This window comes from Rattus norvegicus, chromosome 11 (genome assembly GCF_036323735.1).
Source record: "Rattus norvegicus strain BN/NHsdMcwi chromosome 11, GRCr8, whole genome shotgun sequence".
In the NCBI taxonomy this organism is placed as follows: domain Eukaryota; kingdom Metazoa; phylum Chordata; class Mammalia; order Rodentia; family Muridae; genus Rattus; species Rattus norvegicus.
In genome coordinates this window covers 87,922,487-87,942,450 of record NC_086029.1, presented here as the reverse complement: position 1 = coordinate 87,942,450, position 19,964 = coordinate 87,922,487, and the positions used below count along the sequence as shown (strand labels likewise).

The 19,964-nt window shown below is 42.4% G+C and overlaps 1 protein-coding gene across 1 annotated transcript; it reads right to left on the bottom strand.

Moving 5' to 3' along the window:
• Positions 1-917: 917 nt before the first annotated feature.
• Cldn1 (claudin 1) lies at positions 918-16,075 on the bottom strand. Its single transcript, NM_031699.3, has 4 exons — positions 15,674-16,075; positions 7,173-7,337; positions 5,093-5,177; positions 918-3,488 (listed from the first exon to the last, which is right to left on the bottom strand). Exons 1-4 carry the CDS (start codon positions 15,894-15,896, stop codon positions 3,326-3,328), a joined length of 636 nt encoding a protein of 211 aa, NP_113887.3. The 5' UTR covers positions 15,897-16,075; the 3' UTR covers positions 918-3,325.
• Positions 16,076-19,964: the final 3,889 nt, after the last annotated feature.

Genomic DNA, 19,964 nt, shown 5'->3' with positions numbered 1-19,964 from the left:
TTTATGGAGGCTACATGTGAGGGTGTGACTGAAACTACAGCCCAGATGCTAGTTCATCCTGGTGAACAGCTTTGGAACTGAATTTTAACCTACTCATAACTTAAATGCTTTTAGGGTCTTGAGTTTTGAATAGAGAAAGCTATAGTCTTAGAGGCCATTAAGGATGGTAATCATAGCTTTCTGGAGGTCCATTAAGGGAAAGTTGTTTCTTCCTGTTCAAAAGACCAGAATCTATTTCTGGCCTGGGGTGGAGACATGGCATTCTGATCTGCTTCAAAGTCTAGAACATTACATATTCTTGTCTCCTCCCTTCAAAGTTAATCCAATTGGGACTAGCAGTCACCTTGTTCATGGGACCACCCCTCAGGAAAGATGATTCACCTAAAAGCATGCAATAGAGATGGAAGGAGTAATTATCCCTTCAATGAGCTCTTGGACTTACCTCAGCAACTCCTATCTTATGTAGTAGCTTGCAGGGGCCCCATCATATAGCACTTGTGTGGTCTGCCCACTTTTCTGACTTATTCTAGGACACTGGAATTTGTCGGTCTTTCTCTGAAGCCTCTATCTTCTTCCGAGGTACAGCTGCTACTCTGTCACATGACTCCTTGCCGATCTCCACCATTGACTTATCCTGTCTGCTTCCTTAAAGGCTTAGGACTTCTTCTTTTCCACCTCTTTCTTCCTGACAACTGTAAAGATTTGCAGCTTATCTGGCTAATTGTTTTTCTCACAAACAAACAAATAAACAAACACAATGCTCTTCCAGGTCTGTTTCTAGATTATTTTACTAGTGAAGACTGAGACACCTGAGAGGGAACCCCGATTTCCCAGGATCCTATCTCATGTTTTCCTCTCTTGCACACATTAACAGCCTTGAACTTTATGATTGGAAAAACAAGCCATGACGCTATTCGTTTTAATTAAAAAAAACCAACAATTTATTGAAAAAGAGTAGTACTTATACAAATTCCCACCTCAGCCCCCAAATATCAATTGATCTGTTTCCAGGTTTGGTATTAGGGTATAAAAATATCAAATCTAGGTAAGTTCTGACATAAGACTTCTATGGGATTATTTTGGAATATAGAATTTTGTGTAGTTTAGCAAGTGTTATTTCTATGTGTTTACATTACACATTAGGCACAGTAATTGTGGCAAAAGATCTTTGCATGATTACTTTACACATCTAAATACAGTCAAACTTACATAGTACAAATTCACATAAGACTTCATTCTTTCTATAACTTCATCCATGTGGTTTTACCATAAGTTATAATTCTTAACCTCTCCTAGAACTGCCAGCTTCCATTAGACTTTGAAAGTATCACTTCACAAAGAGCACGCTTTATGCTTTTAGAGTATCCATACACTGTCACTTTCCGCCATTGCATTTGCTTAGCAATAGAAGTACCAGGCCAAACTTCTGAAACTAGGGTGTAACAGTGGGATGGGGCTCATTCCTGTCATCATAACAGTTGTGAGGCTGAGGCAGAAGGATGTTTGTGTGGCACAGGAGTTCTTGGCCAGCGTGGACCATAGGCTGAAACACTGACTCACAACCGAAAGCCTTAAAGACTTAAGATCAGTTTAACTTAGTAAGCTTTGGAACTCCTCATTTGAGAGTTCTTAAGGAAAGAAACTATTTAACATGTTTCTCTTTCCTATTGTTTGAAAAATAAAGACAAAACCCATTAACTTAAATTCCTTAATTTATAGAGTGACATGTTGTTTTCCAACATAAAACCATGTTTGCCTGCGTCCCTCTTGACTCATGCGACATAGGCATGGCAGAAGTTAATGAACCCGTTGTCTAGATGGAGCAATACATTTAGGGCAATCGAGGGCCTCTGCCCAACCTCAGTAATTAAGTGATAGCACCAAGATGCAAATCCAGGTCTACCCATGGCAATGGCAACACCCTTTGTATTACAACACCTTGCTCTGCTGAAGGGCCTTTGCTACAGATGAGAATGATCAAAATGAAACAGCACCAATGACAGGCCATGCACAGCTAGATGGGAGGAAATGAACTCATGACAAAGAGAGATACAGAACGGCATTGGAGGCATGTGTGTAGATTTTATTCAGTGACTTCAGAACTGCTAATTGAGCAAGGAAAAACACTACTTAGGCATATTTCATGTTCAAAGAATGAGAGTCATATCAACTAATTAATACTCGCATTACCTCTACCAGCTGTTTAAGTGTAATTATCCCAATTTGACAGATGGGAAAACGAGGTATAAGGATTGTAAATTGTCCACGGCTACAGAGAGAATATTTGTCACTAGATTATCACTCTGGCAAGTCTAGCAGTTTGTGTAGATAAATGGACCACACCTATCTGCAAAGAACTAAACTGTAGGATAATTATACGTGGGAAAACAAGATAGCTGAGGAGGGAAGAGGAGAGCTGCAGTTTGCAGGATCTGGAATGGAAAATTAGTACCTGAAAAATGCAGTCAATAAAACTGTTTCAACCACAGGGTTAGCAGCTTAGCCACTCAGGGAAACAAATATTTTTAAAGCAAACAAGCCAGCTGCAGACCAAAGTGCAGGGACCGTGTGGGAAAGGTCAGTGGAGAAACATCATCTCTCTGGAACATTGGCCCCCACAGCTCAGAAACACAGTATGAGATTCTTACTGGTTTTAAGTTTTAACATATGGGCTCAAAGTTCATTATTAGATTCAGGAGTTAGAATCAAGCCTCAGAATAACAATCTGAAAAAGCAGCTGTTAGAGTAAAAGAAAACATGGAGAACAAATATTTTGATGTAAAGAAGACATAATGGAAAAAAAAAAAAGAACATAGTCTGAGTTCGTAAGGAAGTCTGGTCTTATGGCAAAGATACTAAATGCTGATCGAAGGGGTAATATTTGACTGATCACTTATGTTCATAGAGAAAAGAAAAATACACCAGAAAGCTTATTTAATCAATGTGGAATTGTATATATTTTATAGTCATTTAAAGTATGCTGGTACAATATGGGGAGAATAAGAGATTGCTAGCTGTCTATTTTTAATAGAAAATATGTATATGTACATATCTATACACACTTAAGGAGCACCCTTCGCCCATTTGAGTGTCATCACTCAGTGGCAAGCAGCAGTTCAAAGGCAAAAGGCTTCCCTCCTGTACTCAGGAAAGATGGTAAGGCACAGCCAAGACCCTCATAGCCATGGGGACGTATAAAAATATGCTTGCTTTTGTTCTACCACAGTTTAGATAACCATAGTCAACAGTTTGAGGCCTTAATGTCAATGCTAGTCTCAATGTCCATTTTGTATTCGCTCCAGGAGGATCTCTTCCTTCGCCGCTGTCACACGTAGTCTTTCCCACTAGAAGGTGTTGGCTTGGGATAAGGCCGTGGTGTTGGGTAAGAGGTTGTTTTCCGGGGACAGGAGCAGGAAAGTAGGGCACCTCCCAGGAGGCAGAGGGAGGCAGCAGCCCAGCCAGTAAAGAGAGCCTGGCCAAATTCATACCTGAAAGAAAAGACAGCAACAGGCTGCTATGAGGACCATTGGCAAGAGGAAAAAAAACCCATCAATATCAAATAAATATATTTAAAAATAACCCCATGATCCTTCAGTAGCTCCAGCTGTTCATGAACACATACATAAGATAATGGTTACATCGTAATTATTGATAGTTTGTAACAGCACATAAGCAATAGGGCATGCAATATACTAGTTTAATTACACAAATATTTCCAAAGACCTTCCCAAGCTAAGGAGGCTTGGAAAGGATGCTTAGACGCTTGAGAAATGAGGACTAGGCCAGAGTCCTAGGCCACTGCTTACAAAGTCAGCTACCCTCAAATAGGACTCATTTCTGTAACAAAAATGCTCACCGATCCAGGAACCTAGTGAAAATAAAATATAAAATGTATATTTTGAAAGAAAGACGTCTGAATATCACACGGCTGATTCCTGCAATCCTGGGATAAGGTGTGTGCGGCTGACTTTGGACATCAAACAGAGAAAACAGCTGTAGAAGTCCCAGGGCTGGAGTCCAGATTAGGCTCAGCGGCTGCAGTTCTGGACCGGTAGTTTTCCCTGTCAGCCATGGTTTTCCTCTCTTGGAAGCAGAATGTCCCTCTCGCTTCCCTGGAGGGTGTTCAGGGCAATGTGCCATCCTGTGATGACAAGGGCACGGAGCCCAGCAATTTATAAAATGCTTCCTCGTGCACTCCTAATATTATTACTCTGGTGCAAATGTGGCCCACTGACCTCCAGCAGTTTTTGTTCCTACATCACACATCATACAGGTTGGGCTAGACTCCAACAACCACCTCAGCCTGTGTTCCGTATGTGGGTGACTGTACAAAAAGGCACGCACTTACCTCTGCAAACACTGCAACTTCTTCCATTCACTCACCCTGGCACTCACAAACAGTAATTATGTCCTCACATTCTAGCATTGAATGTAGTTATTAAGCTTTAAAGATGGGAAGACAGTGAGACAGTAAGTCTTGTCGCTGGTCAAAGAACATTGTTACTCAGGTCCTGAACTTGTAAAACTTGAACTGTTAAGAAAGGTGACCTTTGTCAAGTCCATTTCAGAGCTGTAATGGAACCCAAAATTTTAAAGTGGCTTTTAAGTGTACTAGAAAAATATATTCTGGCTTCATGTGGAAATTACGGGGAATGAAGCATTGTTCTTGACCACTATGGTGGTACAGGTTTTTTCCCATAAGTCCTGAATCTGTATATTAGTTTGGAACAATCACAGGTATTAGATATAGAAACATCAGAATACAGTTCAGGAAGAACATGGCCAACGCGTTAGCGTTTTTGTTCATATTGGGGAATAAATAAAAGCTGTGATATATTGCTGGCTAGCATCCAGCTTAGAACATTTCTCCTTTGAAGTGCATTTTGTCATCGGTCCTAGCTGTTAAAGCAATTATCCAATTCATTTTAACATGAGTCACAGGTCATTTAAATTGTTTGCAAGTTTGACATAAATTTCCATACAATTCTTGAAAGCAATTCTGAGAAACTAAGGCACTGGCAGGAGTCTGCAGAACACAGAAAGGATTGGTTTTTTTCAGAGAATGAACTATTTTATGCATGACTAGAATTACCTGGCATTGACAGGGGTCATGGGGTCATAGAATTCTTGAACAATTCTATTTCCATACCATGCTGTGGCCACTAATGTCGCCAGACCTGCAGAAATTCAAAGCAAGACCATTAATCACTGAGGAAAACTAAGCACAAAAACAAGGACTATTAAACCTAATTGTATTCTATAAGAATTGAATCTCATCAACAGTGCTGACATTTTATTTTATTATTATGGAAATCAATTTGACTTAGATATGATTTATGCCAACCATTCTGCAAGGAGTTACAAAGACATTAGACTGAAGTTGGGCCTAGATTATACTGTTTATGACATCTTATTTATTTATAGTCCAAGGCCACTGGCACAAAAACTGTTACTCAGAAGGAGCCGGATAGATCCATCTTATTCAAAATCTTGGCCAGTGGTTTGCAGGACTGTAGTTTAGTGTATGAAACTACTTTTGAAAAAAAATAAATGTTTATATCAGCAGAGAACTGCTTACCAAATGTAAGATGAAAATCTTCCTACATTCTTCTTGACAAACTCAAAATCAGATTTTACTTTCCTCTCTAGCAGCAAAACCAGAGCTGGCTAACTAGCATAGGGCGCAGAGCATTCAGATTCCTCTTTCCCCGGGTCTAAGGCAATCCTTACTACTGGGATCATCTGCTGAGGTGACACTCTGGGTTGACTTATGTAGCCGAACTCAATCGCGCATGGTATTTTTGTATTCAATAAATGAAAGGAAATGAGTTGGTCGTCATCACTCAGTCAACATCTCTCTGATGCCTAAATTATAACGTTTATTTTTATCCAAAGAGATGTTTGTCCAAAGATTCAAACTTTCAAGGAGAATGTAAGATTAAGATCAAGAGCTTTCTTGTACAATATGGTGACTAAGTAATGCTAGAAAGAAGGCAGGCAGTGGTGCCCCACACTTTTAATCCCAGCACTTGGGAGACAGAGACGAGCTGTTCTGTGTAAGTTCAAAGCAAGCCTGGAATACAGACTGAGTTCTAGGACATCCAGAGCTATACAGAGAAACCCTATCTTAAAACTACCTCCCCCCAAAAAAACAATAAAAAATGCCAGAGAGTGGATGTAAAGTGTTATTACCAGAAAAACAGTATCCGAGCAATTATATATAATTTATATAAAAAATGCGTGGAAAACTGTCAAATCTGAAACAAATTTAAAAAGAAAACAAATAACTTCTTTTATAGTACTTGACAGTATGTAAGATCATCCAGGTTGACCGTGCAAATTGATCATGCACGTGCTCTTGAACCGGTCACCTAGATTTCTGAAACCATCCCAGCTTGAACTGGGACACATGTATGTCTACAGCACTTATGGAAAGCACAGGGATGGGTGTTGTAAGAGACTATAGCCTTTGATGCCATTTTTGTAATATGTGTTTTCTGCGCGACACCTGGCTTATTTCGTCTGAAGCTTTCCAATCCTTCTGTACTGTTTTCTTCCTTAGCTCAGCTGACTTTACATCCTACCTTGTTAATATCCCATCAGTACCCCACTGACGTACCTTTTCTCTGGTCCATGGGTACATAGTGTTTATTGTGAAATTACTCTGTCCATCTACAATGTTACCTCCCCCCAGCTTTCTCCACTAGCTCCAATCCCAAACCAATAACATCCACATGTTATGTATATTTTCTTGAGGCTGGCCTTGAACTCTACATTCCCTGTCTTCACCTTTCTTATGCTAGGATCACAGCCAGGCACCATTACAACCAAATAGCATTTTCTGAATCACATCAAATTGATCCAGACTCTTTTGCAAAGTATAAAAAAAAATCTTTCTTAGTCTGAATAGACTGGGCCAAGAATCTAGTAGGCACCTGAATCCTTCATGGTTGTCCTTGACAGAAGTGTACAGAGGTCTAATTTCCATTGGTTCTAACTGAGAAGACGAAAGCCAACTGACTGTAAGGCTCATGTCTTCAGATATTAAAATACTTGAGAAATTTTCAGATTCGGTGATTCAAATACAAACCAAAGAAACTAAAAATCAGAAAGCTAGATTTCAAACCACACTTGAGAAAAGCAGACAAGGGAGAAGGAGGAGCCTCTCTTACCTGAAATTACAAATATTATGCCCCCGATGACAGCCATCCACATCTTTTGCACTTCATCATCTTCTAAGCACCTCATGCACTTCATGCCAATGGTGGACACAAAGATTGCGATCAGCCCCAGCAGGATGCCAATTACCATCAAGGCTCTGGTTGCCTGCAAAGTACCTGGTGGGAAACATTTAAGACATGTAAAAACCATGTCTAGAGTGTCAGAGGAGAGTGATGGGAGATGAAATACATTTTAGTATTTTTGGAGAGGGATCAAAGTGAACAAGGTGTCCAAAGGAAAACGGACTCTAGTGACATTTCTGGTCTTGCCACTGGGATGGTTGCTAGGAAGATACAGAGAGTGGAGGATGGCTGGTACTGTGGTTATGAAATCCAAAATCAGCCGGAAAGTTATTAATGTATCAGTTAAATAGGTATCAGTGAATTGAATATGTAATCATTATCACTGGGTACTTGGATTCTGAAGTCATACATATTAATGTTCGTTATTTGTAATTCGATGACTTAAAATACATATTCATTACCAGTCGCCAGTTTTAGACTACAGTCTTTAGGCTTCAGAAAGAACAAGTTACTAGAAATAAGCAAGTGACTTTTTCAGAGATGATCATGGCTAGATAAGCAATATTTTATCCCTAGTTAAAAGAGGTTGGCTGGGGGACGGGTACAACTTCTAGAACATTGATGCTAGGGCAAAATTTAAGAAGGCAACTTGGAGCATGGCAATAGATTCATAGAAGATGATAACACGAGGTTTTAAAACCACAAAAGCATCATGGTGCATAAAGTTGGGGATAACCCCAACTCTTTTTTTCTTTTTTTCTTTTTTTCTTTCTTTCTTTCTTTCTTTCTTTTCTTCTTTCTCTTTCTTTCTTTCTTTCCTTCTTTCTTTCTTTCTTTTTCAGAGCTGGGGACCGAACCCAGGACCTTGCGCTTGCTAGGCAAGCGCTCTACTACTGAGCTAAATCCCCATCCATAACCCCAACTCTTATTTCTTGGGTTTCTGCAAATTTTCTAAAGGCCTCTTTCGCATCTTTGTTGTGTTAAATTATCACCAGGGACAGGATCAGATTTGAGAGACAGTGCCAATGTGTTTCCTAAAGAACAAAAACTGAAAGCCAGCATCATGGTATAACAATAGTGTGTGTGTGTGTGTGTGTGTGTGTGTGTGTGTGTGTGTGTGTGTGTGTGTGTGTGTGCGCGCACGCGCACCCTGCTTAGACGATGTTTAAATTATAAATCATTTCCTGTTTAAACTGAACGTCTTGCCCCCTTAATGCAAGTTTTTATACGGAGACATTAACATTGCAAGGAATGAGATCTTAGGGAAACGACTTACTTCTCTTAGGGACTATATTTGTATTTTGTAAAATATGAGGGACAACTTTTCTATCCAGGGAGTTGGAACAGTTTGCTCCTTTCTGGTCTTCAGGACTGACAAGATGATGATCGGCACAGTGTTTAGTACACGCACAGGATTAATCTTCCGATGCTCAAGATTGACTAGTTAAGTTACCAATCTTTTGTTTTTGTTTTTTGTTTTTCTTTATTGGATATTTTTTATTTACATTTCAAATGCCATCCCCTTTCCTGGTTTCCCCTTCCCCATATCTCCCCCAGCTTCTATGAGGGTGTTCCCTCACCCACCCACCCCAAACAAACCTGTGTGGAATGCCACTACATTTTAACTTACAGCCATTTCTATCCTTGCTATTACGTGTATATGACAGAAGCACACTGCCTTTCTAAGCAGTATCAAATGTCTTTTCACATCATTTCAGTGATATTTGGAAGCCACTTTTACTTTTTCATCAAAATACTAAACTGTACACTCTCTCCTCTGCCACACTCATCTGCTCATAAATGTGCAACAAGCATATGCACATCTCTCTTGCACACTGATCACAGAGCTCCAGGGTAGGGAAGGAACTGCTGGATCAGAGCCATGTTCCATGGCCCATGGCTTTACTAGGAAGGGAAGCTGCTCACGTGACCATTAGAAAACTTTCCTTGGGGTCACAAACCATGCTGTGGTTTAAAGAGGAAAGTCTCGAGGACGCCCAGCTAAGGTGGGCACTTCCTTCGGAGTTATCAGTAGTACATGGAGGGCCGCTGTTTCTCTCAGTAAATTCAACAACTAAATAATTATGCTCTTACAAAACAGATTTGACAGTTTGCTCAGGTAGAAAGCATTTTGGGAAGATGTTTCAGGCAATGACAGGATCTATGTGCCTGGAGGAGAGGGTGACCATTCCTGCCAGATTGTCAAGGATGCTCCATATTTTAAGTAAAAGTCTAGCATCCTAAGAAGGTCCCGGGTTCTGAGTAAAGTGGGCCAACTGGCTATTCTATAGATAAATGACAAATGGTAGGAAGCGAATTGAAGTTTAACAAGGTTGGCAGAAGGCATATATATGTATGTGTATATGTACATATATGTATATATTACATAAATGTGTGTACATACACATTCACACATACCCAAACTCACACACACACACACACACACACACACACACACACACACACACACACATTAGTCAGGAGTTCAAAGTCTATCCCAAATGTAATGAGAAGTCATTGGAGGATTCTAAGGCAGAGTGACCTGAGTTTACTCTTAGTGTAGAAACAATGTAATTAGAAAGCATTAATGACATGGTAGCCTTTCACAAGCATGTATAGCCTCTTCTGTCTTCCACACCTTCCCTTTATTTTGTTGCCATTCATTCATCAGCTCCCTATGAATGACTTCTGTTGGTGTCTTTGATCTCTCTGGATGTTGTCCTTGTTATTCAGCTTCCATTAGACTTAGTTCATATAATCATTCCAACCCACTCACGAAGTCACAACACAGGCCACTAGTGCCACAGGTCTGAGCATGTGCACAAGGCATTCTTCAGAAGCCCCATGAACACCAGACTCATAAATCAGGTTTAAAAAGAAGCACCCAGGTATAGCCTATGGATGTTCCTGACAATCACCGACTATTCACAAACGTTTTACCTTTAAATGATGAAGAAGGCATTTGTGCTTCATGCCTCCCCTTTCTTATTAACTACTTTTGCAAAGTTAAGGAGAAATGACAGATATTCTGTCGCAGGCTGGCTAACAACCCCACAATGCTTCATTTCCTTATAGAATGGTATCATTTGTCTAACACACAGATGTGGAGTCAATGGACAATATACTTTGTAAGCACAAAATCTTAGAGACTGGGAGCCTTGTTTCCATTTAAACCATGGCAAAGCAGTTCAGAATAAGAATGTTGTTTTGACGAGCAACATTTTCCATTTACACCTGGAAGCCACTAAGTTATGAATTATCTTCTGCCTTATATTAGACTGGCATCAAAGGGAGACATTGCACAATGTCTAACCGTAATGACATGTGTAGGGAGTACACAAAATAATGCAAGCTTTTCTGCACACCATAGACAATGGTGGAAGATTGTAAGCAAGAAAACTTACTAGCTGGGCACATGTAACTCTGGATTACAGGTCAGACTAAGAAACTACTCTTTGTCATAGTTTTGGGTAAAGATCCATTCTAAACCAGAGCTTTCATCTGGACTCGCTTAATTTTTTCCACTGAAGGTCTTGTGGAAGCCATTCCAGTCAGAGCCATGGATTATCTACTTCTGAGCTGTTAGATGGCTGCACTGGAGTGGTATCAGACTGAAGAACTGTTCCTACTTCCTGACCATGTGTCCAAGTCATTCAATGTGTTCTCAGTGACCTTGGACCAGACAGGTGGCTTGCTCCTCAAAACTGGCAATAATGTGACAGAAAAAAAAAATCACACAATTGTGTTTAGCTACATCTTTGAAAGGAGATAAACACCTCCTTTCAGGGACCAGGGTTGCTAAAGTTTTGTTACATCAACCTAGGCTGAAATTGGGTTACAAAAATGCTAGAAATACATACTTGCAGAGGGGAAAAATGGCACTTTCCCCTTAACTTGATAGCATTTAAATAAAGTTCTGTCTTCAATGAACTCTTTCGATGGGGATTCTCTTGCTTTCTCTCTCAGCAGAGTGAGGAAGGCAGAGCATAGAACTTGATAGCAAAGCATGAGTGTTATAAAACAATATTTAGAGCAGAAATACATCCACGTATTCTTGTACCTCCCCCAGGAGCGCTTACATTTCTTTCTTCTCTCTTTACATTTGTAGCCAGTTTTATAACATTCTAAATAAAGCTGCATGTGGAGAAGGGAGTTAGCAAATACTGCAAAAGTTACATTAGGGTTCCTGAAAGTTACCCAGCAGTAAACAGGAAGGCAGCCTTTTAATAAAGCTCAGCCAGATTGAAAATCTGCAGCTTAAAGACCCCCTGAGGAGTCCTCATCACTCTCAACATGAAAGTATAATTAAAAAAAAATACTTACAAAGATCCCTTCTTATAAGACAAGAAATGAGTTAGACAGTAGACTTCTAGTACAGTTATTTTAATCAAAGTTTGCAAAGACAAGCATAGACAGGCAGGGGATTTCCTTTTTCTCTCCAAACTTTAAAGACAGGCTCACCAAGCAGGAGGCTCCCCATAAGTACCTGGCACTGTACATGCCCCATACTATGGGCCATGACCATTCTGTATATCCTGGGCAAGCCAGATTTTAATGGTATTTCTGCCCTCACACAGTCCCTCTTTATTACAGTATGTGCTAATAAGTCTCAGGGGATAAAATAACTGCCCGCTGTGTGACCAGAGCAGAAAGGTCCTTTCTCTTTCACAGCTACACGAGCTTATTCAGACTATTAGGGAGCACTGCTGTGAAGTTTTCAATTATGAAGGCGTTCTCTTTAGCCCGTGTGAAAAGTTTCACAAGTGCCTTCGTCGTTGCATTTCTAGTTTGCAGGCACATGTGCTGGTGGGTTAAGTGTGACTCGGCACCTCAGGGCCAATCAGCAGTCCACGATGCCTCAGAGGACGAGGGATCGCCACCATGAGGTGTGTCCTGAGCAGTTTTGCTATCTCTTTTTAATAGCATACCGTTCACTTTTATGTCGCCTCATTATTCAATCTACGCCGAGTATTAACCATGTCTGTGACACTGTATTTTGTTAAAATATAATTACATCACTTCTCCACTTTCCTTTCCTCCTCATCCCCAACCTCTCCCACTCACTGTCCACCTCGAATAACCTTTCCTGTGACAATCATCACTGCAGTCTAGAAAGCCTGTGCTATGCCGCTTGCCTTCTCTCCTCTAGTCGCCAAAGTTGGCAACAACCAAAGTTGTCACAAGCTAGAGCCTTACAAATGACCTTTGCTGCATTCCAACAAGTGAGAATGGGGCCAAGCTCAGGTTTGCTAAATAGGCCAGTGGACCTTTGATTCATTCCTCTCCTCCTCCCACTCTGCCCTATGTTACAAATGGCGAATCTGCCATAGTCCACGGAGATCAATTACCTCTCCCTGGACAGTACAAACTGGGGCAAGAGCTCCACACGTTTCCATTTCAGACTTTGGCTCTTGTTTAACTTTTGTCCCACTGGGCACATCCATGGTGCTTCTGGATGTTCCCTATTTCGCAGCAGAAAGGAGTCTGGCGAAGCCTGAGTGGTTACCCTCCTCTTTGCCTGTGCTGTACAGATGTCCAAGTCAGGGATTTTGCTCCCCCCGCTGAGCTTTGACTTCATGGCAAGAGTGCTGGGAAACCTCACAACAACCAATACTCATTAAACACACCTACACACATGTGGATTCATGCAGAGCAAGTTCTACAGGCTGGGGTAGCTTATAAACAACTTACGGCAGTTCAGGGCTAGATGAGACTTAAAGAGAGTCTAGCATAACCTCCCATTTGTCTGGTGCTTGAATCCTCACAACTGCATTCCACAAAAATGCTTACTTCTCTGCCTTCACACCTCCCAACGTGCAGCCTCCCAGGAAAGCCCTGTCTTTTGCACAGCGCTGGCTGTCAAAGTGAAGCAAGAAGAAGCAATTAGCTAAGGATGTGGAGCAGGCAACTGGCTTCCCACAATGTTGGGAAGTGAATCAAAACCAAGAACGGTATATAGATTAGACAAAGAAATATCTACTACGACTGTGCCTGACCCTCTTTTGTATGTTCGAATTTCAGCTACAAGGATCATCACTCTAGACAATTATCTATCACAAACAGAAATGTGGCAATGAGCTGGGCAATTGTGGGCTACAATTCTGACTGTGACAGTTGTTTCTCCAGGAAATTATTCAGTTACCCTTTCACAAACTGTTTGGCAAAAACTCCATACAATATGGCCTCTTTGTGCTATGGATGGGGGTTCTGTATGGGGAACGATTAGAGTGCACTCCCTGTACATGTTGTGTAAAGGTCGTGTGTCTTTCACAACTGATACCAGATATGACAGAAGTAGCCTTTAAGGTCTGGTTACAAAACACTGACACACTCTTCTATCTTGTACTTAGGTGAAGTGGGCTAGCTGGCAAAGCTCGCAGGTACAATATTAGGAAACCCAGAGCTGTGCTTCTCATCTCAAAACATCTCACAAGAGGTAAAACTCATGAGACCCCTCCCCCCATCCACGCACACACAGAGAGATAAACCTTTTCATCTCTAGGCGTCAGAGAACTACACCAAAACCAGCCAGTGAATCACCAACCATATCTCTTCACCAGGTAGGCGTGAACACCACAGCTCAGGTGGAGAAACAGAGACAAGTTTTCTGGGTCTGGTCCAAAGGCACCTACTGAATCACTGCTCACCTGGGAGAGAAGTGTGAGTCAAGGCTCACGCTCCTGGGAATTGGTTTGTGGAGAGAGCCTACTAGACTCCATCTTGAATAAACGACAGCTTTAACCAGAACAGAAGAAGCTGTTCTTCATTAAAACAAATCAACAAACAAGCAATTTTTGAAAACTCTTAGCAATGGAAGGATAATCAATTCTTTTTATCACAGTTTTAGGAAACATAATAACTATATTTAAAGGGAATAAATTATAATCAACCAACAATTTAATGCATTATTCTGGGTAGGGGTGATCTGAATATTTGCTGCACGGACCACTATTCTAGCCAGCCATTTGGGAAAATTAAACCCGATAAAATAAGGAATTTGGATTAGAGGAATAAAACTGAGAGGGAAGCTCTGAGAGGGAGCTTGCTATAGCACAACCCACCTGCCAGGCCCGCAATATGGTTCTGGAATGCCTGGCACCATTTTCTTAAATGCATTTCTCTTTCCACTGGGCAAATTCATCATTTCCCAACGGCTAACAGCCTGAGCATATCCCAGGAGGGTAATAAACAACACACACCTTCCAAACATATAGATTACGTTTGACAGAGGAGTCTGGATGTGGAGACAAAACCATGCCAGCTCACTACATTCTACGGGTACTCAAAGTGCCAAGCTGATCTGTGGCAGGTCTCATAACTATAAATCGAAGTGCTTCTGCTGGGACAGATGAAGAGCTTCGCTCTCATAAGACAGGGGCAGTGCTAGCACTGTTCACAGCAGCATTCCCAGAGGACTGTGGAATACCTTAGGCAAAGGCTAAGGGAACTCTTCGTCCTGTGAATTAAAGGGCAGGGCAGACCCACAGAACACATCCAATGTGATTTCTCCAGGAAGAGGAAATGACCTGTAGGAGTTGAGTGGCTTTCTGACAGAGCACTGAAAAAAGTTTTAGCCGAAAGTGAAGGCGAACACATTTTATCACCTGTCTTTCTAGAATCAGTAGAAATGTCCCTGCCTACACATGCCTTTCTCACTTTACATATGAGGAGCAGTCCATCAGTGCACAGACATTCCTTTACAGAAGGCAAAACGTGAGAATAACCTTTCTTCGACATGCCGCCGGGGTTATTCAGAATCATTCTCTTTAGTGACCCACTCCCCAGATGCCACCAGCCCCCCCCCCCCCCCCCGGTCTCATTCTAAACTTGTACTGCAGAAGCTGACTCTTCTGCAGATCCTAAGCCTTTGGGGGAGCGGAGTGGGGGTGGGGGTGGATCTCAAGTGGTTCTTCAAGGAGGAAACCCAAAAGACCGAAAGAGTAAACCTTAACTGTGACTTGGAAAAAGTCTTGAAACAAGTAAAAAAAAAAAAATCCACTCAAGGCTTGAAAACCTATAAAGTGTGCCATTTTCTTGTTCAAACCCTCCTAGAATGAATGTGCAGAATAAGCCCAAAAGTCTAAGTTACACAGTGGTCTTCATTCTCCCAATCTCCCCCACCTTGATTGGAATTTGATGGGGAAAAAAATCACACCTAAAAGGGCAGAGGGTGCCAAGCAGAGAGACTTAGAGGCAAATCTAGGGCTTTGACCTGAAGCTCTGGTTCTCGGTTCTCTCTGCTTTCTCACAACAGACCAACAGAACACATGCTGAGAAGCCTTGACCAACTTTGAGGTTAGCCTCCTATAATCCCAGGGCAGCTCTGGCTGAATGAAGCTACTACAGAGGACAAGGGCTCCGAGGCTGGGGAGTGGGGATAGAGAGGGCTGGGGAGAGTGGAGAGGATTGGAGGATGAGGGTGCACTCACTATTCAGATTCAGCAAGGAGTCGAAGACTTTGCACTGTATCTGCCCGGTGCTTTGCGAAACGCAGGACATCCACAGTCCCTCGTAGATGGCCTGAGCAGTCACGATGTTGTCCCCAGCATAGGAGTAAATCTTCCATTGGGGCAGGGCAGTGCTGACGATAGAGCCGATCCATCCCAGCGAAGCCAGGATGAAACCCAGAAGCTGCAACCCCGCGTTGGCCATGGCTCTTTTCTGAGGCTCAGTGGCAGGTGCAGAAAGCGGAGTTTGCAAAGTGCGCGCTTGGGCTCCCCGAAGGTGATGGAGTCTCAGCCAGGAGGTTAGCGCTGATACCCCTGCTCCCTGTGCGGCTGCGGGCGAGGCTCCTGGCTTCTGGTCCGGGTCGGTGGTGGAGTCTGGAAGTGAGAAGTGGTGGAGTTCTCTGGGACACCAAACCGCCCGGCGCTGCGATTTAAAGCAGCTCCGCCCCTCCCGGCATGCAGCGCCCCCTGGTGGTTTCGTGGCCAAATCCCCACAAGGGTCCTCGCAGGCCTCCTGCGTGGTCGCGGATGACTTTTGAGCGACCTGGGGACCAACTGAAAAGAATCAGGCTTCCCTACCCGCTCCTCCTCATGTCTCTCCTAGCACTTGGTAGGCATTTTCTTCATTTCACCCGGTAGTTAATACAAAAATTACATCTGTGTAAATGCAAAAAAACCCATAAAGATGAAAAAACTGGAGGGAGATAAAAAACCTATTTTCATTTTTAATATCGTCTCAATATTTTATTCAGGAATACAACTAACTTGATACTTCGGTATTCCCTTCCTCCTCAGGGCACCTCTTGTTTGATTAGCTTCCTCCTCTTTCATTTTTGGGCCTGGTGTTCCCCTCTGTTCTTCAAGATTATTCCATTAGATTTCTCTCCCATTTCTCCCAGGCGCATTGGAGATCAGGGAAGAGCTACCCAGAGAGTGCCACAGGGCAGGTTTCTAGTATATCCAGAACTTAGTTCTCAGATCTGTGTGCTTCCCACCGCATTTTTAGGAAAAAATATATATCCTTTTAGTTTTTAATCTTCCTTTTGAAAATGCAGCTCACTATCGACTACATCCAATGCTCGTGCGCTCTCATGCGCGCGCGCATACACACACACACACACACACACACACACACACACAGAGAGAGAGAGAGACACGCACATGCACACACTCACACACCTACCTTTTCCTTAAAACAATTTCCTTAGCCTAGCAGCTCCATATTCGAGGTGCTCGAGCAGTGAAGACTTATCAGATGGAATCCAGCCAGTTCCCCCCCAGTCTCTCCCAGGTGAAAGAGCCACGCTTGGATGATGTATCTTTTCAGCGCTCTGGCTTCCGACCAGGCAGTAATGGTTAAACCATCTCTGCAGGCTTTGATCTAGGCAGCCTCTAGCTGCCCTCTCCCGGTCTATACAGCTTTCTTGTTTGCTGCTACTCAGAAGCCCACGTTGCGGTTGAGAATAATTAAAATGTTTTCTCAGCTATTATTTTGTCTGTGGTGTGAGTGTGGTGGAAAGAGAAGCTTCTACGGCTTTAGTAAAAAACAGGAGAATCTAAGGCCGAAATAAACATACGAATGAAAACAAGGGATGCTTCCATACATGCTAAGAAAAGTACTAGCCTGCCACCAGGTAGAAACATTAAAAACAAAATAAAACCACCAATAACCAAAGAAGCCCTACCACCCTCACTCCCGTGCTGGCTGTTCTTTTCAGACCAGCTTAGGGATAAAAACCCAGATCTGGTGTTGTCAGGGACTTAGGGAGTATAAGGACTACAGGACTCAGATTGGAGATAGCGAGATTTAAACAAGGGCTCATTGTCTAGGTTCTGCTCTCAGCTTTTTCAAACACAAAGGATCCCTAAATAAGATCTGTAGGTAGGCAAGGCCTTGGCAGGCTCGTGCCCTGAGGCCCTGCGGTAGTACTTCAGTACCTCTCTGTGGAGTCAGAGGAATATTCCCCTGGTATCTAGTGTCTGTCAGGGAAGATAAAACGTCAATCATGCTTGGAACACAGAATTCCCCGAAGACCTGTGCAGTGTCATATGATCGTATCAATTTCTGCTGCAGTTTTTCAGAGCCCCTTTCAAAAATAGGATTTGAATTCATTCAATATAGTTGTGCCTTAGGACCCATTTCTCTCAAGCTGCAATTGGCACGGAATTCGAGGCATGGATTCTGTTTTGTTTTTGTTTTGCTTTTAATCCAGGTCTGTGTGAGACTGACTATTTCGCTGCCCACAACTGTATTTGGGAGGCTGCGGTGAGCTTCCCACTCCGCTGTTCTGCGCTCACCTCGACAGCCTAATCCTGTCTAGTTTTCTGTCCCTAGCCTCAGAGGAGCAACAGATGAGATAATAGCTCACTGTAAATCCATTAATTTGAGAAGAAAAACAACCCAGAGACATCGGCTTTTCATATATAAAGCATAAATAATAAAAGCAATAACATGATTCAGAAGATTCTGGTAAGACTGCCAGTGGTGTGGTCAAAATTCTGGTACAGTCTAAAGAAAAATTCTGCCATGTGCCTGCATGTAAATTCTTCCTTTTCTCTGTCTTGGTTTTGCAATCAATAGTAGTATGAATGGATTTCTCGGTCATCACCTGATCACAGCCTACACTTGTGAGCCGTACAACCTTGTCAAGGTCTAGGCTCAGTCTCTTGAGTGCTACCTTGCCTCTATGTGACGGAAACAGAATAAGAGGTCACATTGCTTACCTAAGGATCACATTTGGTAATATGCAGTGTTGACATCCCACATGGCAACTCTGCTCTGGAGGCCAGGCCTTGAACCTATAGTATTTCTCCAGATGTACCAAGCACACTGAGCACAAGTGGATACTTCCTCCTCCTTGGTCCAGGCCGTGGGAACTATATTGTTCCATGATAGTCCCTTCCTTGTCTTTGTTGCTTTCCAATAGAGGCTATTATCTGGGATGTCCTGAGACCCAGCCTGGAAGGTTGTTAGTGCTGCTGAGGAAGGTGTGTAAGCTAGCAGCAAAGAGCCCTCCAGCTATTGCACATACATACTTACATGATTGAAGCTTGGACTCTGGGATGACCCTGAGGACCAGCAGACACACACACACACACACACACACACACACACACACACAGAGAGAGAGAGAGAGAGAGAGAGATACAGACAGACACACACATACACACAGACACACACAGAGACACATGCACAGACACACACCACACACCCACAGACACATAGAAACACAGAGAGAGAGAGAGAGAGAGAGAGAAAGAGAGAGAGAGAGATACAGACAGACACACACATACAGACACATACAGACACACACATACAGACAGACACACACATATAGACACACGCACAGACACACACCACACACCCACAGACACATAGTCACACATACACACCCCACATACACATCGACACCTAGAAACATGCACAGACAGAGACACACACTGAGACACAGACACACACAGAAACACACCCCACAAAGACACACACACATACCACATTTACACAGATATACATAGGTAAACACATGCATACATATAGACAGACACACACAGACAGATACAGACACACACAGAGACAGACAGACACACACAGAGACAGTCAGGTTCGGGAAGGAAATACAGAATGGCTAGACACATCACTGAACATTCTGCTGTGTGAAGGAGGAATTAATTCAAATGTGCAAACATGCCATGAATTCTAGTGTTAGGCTATGAAGGTTCCTAACACTACACACCATTGCTCCATGTCTAAAATCATCTTAAAACAGCCTTTGAAACTGCTCATAGCTTTTGAGATGGTAGTGAGGGGTTGTAGGTAAAAAGCATCAGCTGTTTGGGAAGTATAGTTACTTGTATATAATTACAAGGTTGATCGTATGACATTGAATAACCAGTGGAGTTTTCCTGGCATTTCTAGGAGACATAGTCTCACAGTAGACTCTCCATTCCCCTGGCTTTTACAATATTTCTGTCCATTTCTGTGATACTCCCTGAGTCTTGGGTTCTGAATTTATTTTATAGATGGAACAGTTATCTGCTTTCTGATCAGCTGTAGTTTTCAGTAATTGTTATCCTTATATATTAAGAACTGAAGGTGTGTGTGTGTGTGTGTGTGTGTGCGTGTGTGTGTGTGTGTTTAACAACAAGAAAAAAAAGAGGCCAGAAGTTATGAATTTGAGGGAGAACAGGGGAAAGGAGGTACATGCAAGGGGGCTGGAGAAGGAAAAGAAAATGAAAAGTGAGGTAATTATATTTTAATTTCAAAAATGTTTAT

Coding starts and splice junctions, on each gene's coding strand:
- Cldn1 (NM_031699.3), bottom strand. CDS start 15,896: ATGGCCAACGCGGGGTTGCAGCTTCTGGGTTTCATCCTGGCTTCGCTG. Junction 5,178..7,172: donor CATAATATTTGTAATTTCAG/GTAAGAGAGGCT, acceptor GAATTTCTGCAG/GTCTGGCGACATTAGTGGCC. Junction 3,489..5,092: donor ATGACCCCTGTCAATGCCAG/GTAATTCTAGTC, acceptor CTTTTCTTTCAG/GTATGAATTTGGCCAGGCTC.